General features: G+C 56.5%; 1 protein-coding gene across 1 annotated transcript in view; it reads right to left on the reverse strand.

Annotated features, from left to right (window-relative positions):
* The window catches only part of NPLOC4 (nuclear protein localization 4 homolog (S. cerevisiae)), a gene marked incomplete at both ends in the record, with an annotated part of 14,360 nt that extends 10,486 nt beyond the window's left edge, over positions 1 to 3,874 (reverse strand). Inside the window, 3 exons of the mRNA XM_010131583.1 lie at positions 942 to 1,121; positions 1,802 to 1,914; positions 3,794 to 3,874. Of these exons, the coding sequence (XP_010129885.1) occupies positions 942 to 1,121; positions 1,802 to 1,914; positions 3,794 to 3,874 (374 nt within the window). The remainder of the gene's footprint in view (positions 1 to 941; positions 1,122 to 1,801; positions 1,915 to 3,793) is intronic.
* Between the last annotated feature and the right edge of the window lie 771 nt (positions 3,875 to 4,645).

A 4,645-nucleotide genomic window follows, 5' to 3' on the forward strand; every position in this document is an offset into this window, starting at 1 on the left:
AGCTCCTCCAGCCCAACCCCTGCAGGGAGCAGGGACATCTGCACCCAGAGCAGGGTGCTCAGAGCCCCAAGGGCCAACCTAACCTGGGATGGGGCCAGCGATGGGGCTTCTCCCACCTCTCAGGACAGCCTAGGACAGGGTCTCCCCACCCTCTGCAGCAACAACTTCTTCCTTATATCTCATCTGAATCTCCCTCTTTCAGTTTAAAACCATTTCCCCCCTTGTCCTTTTGCAACAGGCCTTGCTAAAAAGACTGTCCCCATCTTTCTTTTAAGCCCCCTCTAAGTACTGAAAGACTGCAATAAGGTCTTACTTGAGAAAATATATTGGTTTAGATAATTCGATGTACACTGGAGTAATTTCTTAAATGGCTATTAATTCCCATCTTGCTGTGTAACCTCTGTCCACATCCTCTCCTGCCAGAGACAGACCTGGCCCTGCCACCCCCACGCCTGTCACCTCCGGACCCAAACAACAGGGAGCTCCGTACTGAGCCCACACAGCAGAGAACCGCAGGCCCAACACGCCATATGTGGAGCATAACCCGGTATTTCCACCCAGCCAGGACAGCCCGGGGAAGAATTCGCAGTATTCATTTTAATCTGCAGAGCTCCAAGTATTTCAGGAGCACAAAATATATGATCGCACGTCCCACAGCAGGGGCCACCTTGACGAGAACAATAGATGCTCTGAATGGGTCCTTCCTGGCCAAGACCCTGGGATTTCAGTATCTGCTTCCTTCCTCGTCTCACCGGCACTCGATTTAACCCTCCCAGACAATGGCAGGGGCTGTGTTCCCTTGTGAACGTCTGAAAGGCAGCGAGGGACGTCGCTGCTGCTCCGAGGGCAGTTCCCATCGCACACTTCCTGGTTCCCCCTTTCAGACACGACGTTACAAGCTCTGAAGGGAGCACAGGAACAGAGTCCCCCCCTGTACTCACAGCTGCTGATCTCGGCTTCGGTAAATCTTCCCATCCTGTTTGATCAGGTACTGGTCGATCTCGTCTTCCACCACCTGAGGGGCCCCCGCGGGCCGCATGCCCTGGGAGACAGAGGTGTCCATGGTCTCCGAGGAGGAGCCAGCTGGGCTCAAGGGGTAGAGGAACAGCATATCACCATGCCTGGGGGTGTGGAGAAACAACACATGGGGGTCAGCACAGCTCCTGGCCCACGGAGGAGTGTGTCACCCACCACAGAGCAGCAAATGCGGCAGCCTGAAGCCCCCATGTGAACCAAGCATATCACCATGCCTGGGGGTGGGGAGAAACAACACATGGGGGTCAGCACAGCTCCTGGCCCACGGAGGAGTGTGTCACCCACCACAGAGCAGCAAATGCGGCAGCCTGAAGCCACACTGTGACCCAGCGCTTCCTGTCACTGTGCTCGTTTGCACAATAAACACAAATCTGTCATCAGGAGACGAGACCGAGGGAAATGGATGAGGAGAAAGGAGAGAGGAGCCTATGGAGAGGAGCAATGGGTCCAGCAGGACCAAGGACTAGCGCAGACCCCTTGAGCCACAGCCTTCCCCAGGCAGCTGCCAGCGCGACAGGCTCAGGTGACAAGTTGCACGTGGTGGCAACAGCTCCGGTATTTTTAACCGGTTTAAGGACATGAACTGGTTGGAGCCACTCCTGAGCGACTGCAGTGCCGGATCTCCCTGGCTACAGGGGCCAGGAACCCTGGGTTCTGTGCAGAGACCTCCGAAACGTGGCCTGGCTGGGAGGGGAGAGCTCGGGAAGGGGTCTCCCCGGTGCAGCAAGCCCCCCCTCCGCCCCCAGCACGGTCTGGCAGCACTCACTTGATCTTCAATAAGTTGAGGGATTTGTTCTGCGCTGCTGTGATCTCTCCCGTCCTGTTTCTATTGGTGTAGACGGAAAACCCATTACTCCTGAAACCAAATTCTTTTGCCACCTGAAAGAGGGAGAAGAACGACAGGGTTTAGGATGGCTCGCGCCGCCGGTCAGGCGCTGAAAGCTGCTCAGAGCAAGCGCAGACTCCAGGGATCTTCTACTGCAAAACTTCAGCTGAACCCACCCGCGTTTCAGAACAGCGCAGGACAGCTGAGAAAAACAAAGCTGCTCAGTAACACAAGAATCTATTTAAAAACCACCTTAAACAGCACGTGTGCATCCCTCACGCCTCACACACACCGTGGTCTAGCCAAACGCAGGCCAGCGCTGGTGTGACTAGAGGAGGAAACCCCCTGATCCCCGTCTCTCGCCCCAGCCAAGTCACGCTCATTGTCCCATGACCAGAATTCCTCAGCCTGGATCTTCCCCTCTGAGGATCGTTTGTCCTCAGCTCCGCTCTCGCCCACCAGCTGCTACACGAGCTTCCCTCGAGCCCTTCCGGCTGTTCTTCCCACTTGCCTCTTTTCTCCTGATGGAATTCACCCGCACAACAACCGCCACTCTGTCCCCAGGCAGGTTTCTTCCCCCTTCACCCTCTCCATGGTTCAGTTTAAGGCTGATTTACTCTGAATCGGTCAAATGCTTCCTCACAGCAACAACAATTTTTACATTTGGCCACTTAAAAACATCACTGGTTTAAAAGAGGCGTTAAATGTTCTCTAGATGACAAGTTTCCTCTTAAATAAAGTTAACAACTTTTATTTTTACTAAGAATCTGAAAACCCACCCTATGGATGAGCATTTTGGCGTTAAAATCCACAGCCACAAACACACAAAATTCCCGACTTTCCCAAGCGAGCCCTGCACGGGGAAGGAGCCCCAAACACTTGCTGCCCTCAGCCCAGAGAGAGGGGAGAGCTCCCCAGACCAAGGGGTGATTTTGTCCCAACGGGAAGCGGTTGCAAGCACGGGTTGCAAGCGGTTGCAAGCTCCTCGGGTAACACAAACCCTTGAAGGGAGCAGCTCGTTTCACACTGGTTCCAGCAATGCCCGCCTGTGGTGAGGCAGCTTGGGGACTGTGGCGGGGGTCTCCCTCCAGCCTGAAATCCCCCAGAGTTTTCGCTGGCTCAGGTGCGGGTCGCTGGAGGGGTCCAGGCCTGAGCTTCCAACACAGCAAATGGCCAATACATAGCAGCAGGTTTGGGTCTGCTCCCTGTCGCTGGGGGAAGGAAATCCAGAGGGCTCAAAGAATGGCCCTTTGGCAACACCAAGTCTTACCAAGCAAAGAAATCCTGATCTGGGGGGTGTGGGTGACAGCAGAGTTCCAGGAGGGAGGAAACAGAGAACTGCTTGCTCTTAAACACCAAACTTTAAACACTGAGCAGTGGCATCAGGCCAAAGAAGGAGCTACAGCCAGCTCTGAACCCGAGAACTCCAACGTTCTGCGTGTCCTCCTCGTCCCAGGGCGGAAACCTCCCTCAGGAGACCCCCGAGGCTGCCCCATCACCTCAGCATCTGGCCTGAACCCCCTGCTCCCTGCAGAGCCACACTGGAAAGCCAGCGGCAAAGCACACGTAAATGATATTCAAAGCGCAGATCAAGCAGCCGAGCTTCAGCTGGCTCACAAAGAGCCAGGCCCGTGCTGCGGGCACTGACTAACAAACAGCTTCCCTGTGCCGCTGTCGGCTTCCCCCGCTGCCATTCCTGGGGGAGGACACCAAAAGTGTGTCCTTCCTCCGGCCTGGGGGCTCCAGCTGAAGAGCTGAGGACGTTTCCTTCTTTAATGCTGTTACGTTCCCTCTGGAACAGCGATGAGTTTAGCTACTCCGATCAAAACACTGTTTCCCTCAGGGCACATCGACCCTCCTGGCACGTTTGCCGAGTGAGGGGAAGCCCCTGGAGTTCTGCCCTGTCCCACAGGTCAGGGAGGCTCAAGGTACCTTCTTGAGGAACGTGGCCACCGTTTCTCGCTTCGTGGCCGTGATGCGCTTCACTCCCTCCGGCGACTGCACACGGATTATCTGCAGGGTCGAGAGAAGAGCCCGGTGTTAGTGATGGGGGAAGGAAGCCCACCCTGTGCCCACAGCCCGGCCCAGGCCACCCCCACCGCTCCTCCCTCCTGCTTCTGACACAGTGGGGAGGCGCTTGCCCTTGGCCCAGCGTTAGGGCACTGCGGGGTGAATCACCCCCACGGCAAGACGCTGCTTTTTTCTGGCCACAGCTCAGACCTCAGACACAGAATTAAACTTTCAGAAGGAGGGTGAATCAGGCAGTGATTTATTCGGTGCTCACACACAAACACTGGCCTGACTGGTGCTAATGGGCACTTGGGTTTCAGCGAGAAGAGCTCCAAGGCTCAGGTTGTTCCTGCAAAACCCCCACCAGCAGCTTTGCTGCTACCTGAAGTCAGAGACAGGGAAAACCAGCATTTTTCTGGGGAGAAAAGACCTGGGGCAACTCCTCGGGGACTGGCAGGGAAGTGACAAACGTCAACACCGGCGTCCTCGTCCTCCTGGGGACCAGGGGAGTGACTCGAGTGGCTCTGAAGAGCACGTTCACCTGCTGACATGTTCAGCGTGCATCTGCGCAGGGGGGTACGGGAGGACACGGCGGGGACACGGGAGGCTGCCGGTGTCCCGGCGTTACCTCGCAGGAGCCCCTTTACACTCTCCCCATGGGATCAAGCCCGGTCTGACCAGGGACCGGCCAAGACCGGGCACCTTCCCCTGAGACCTCCCCACCGGGGATGAGCGGGACCGCGGTCCCAAACTCCACCCGCTCCCAGGGTGCGT

This window comes from Buceros rhinoceros, unplaced genomic scaffold, assembly GCF_000710305.1.
Source record: "Buceros rhinoceros silvestris isolate BGI_N320 unplaced genomic scaffold, ASM71030v1 scaffold18772, whole genome shotgun sequence".
NCBI lineage: Eukaryota > Metazoa > Chordata > Aves > Bucerotiformes > Bucerotidae > Buceros > Buceros rhinoceros.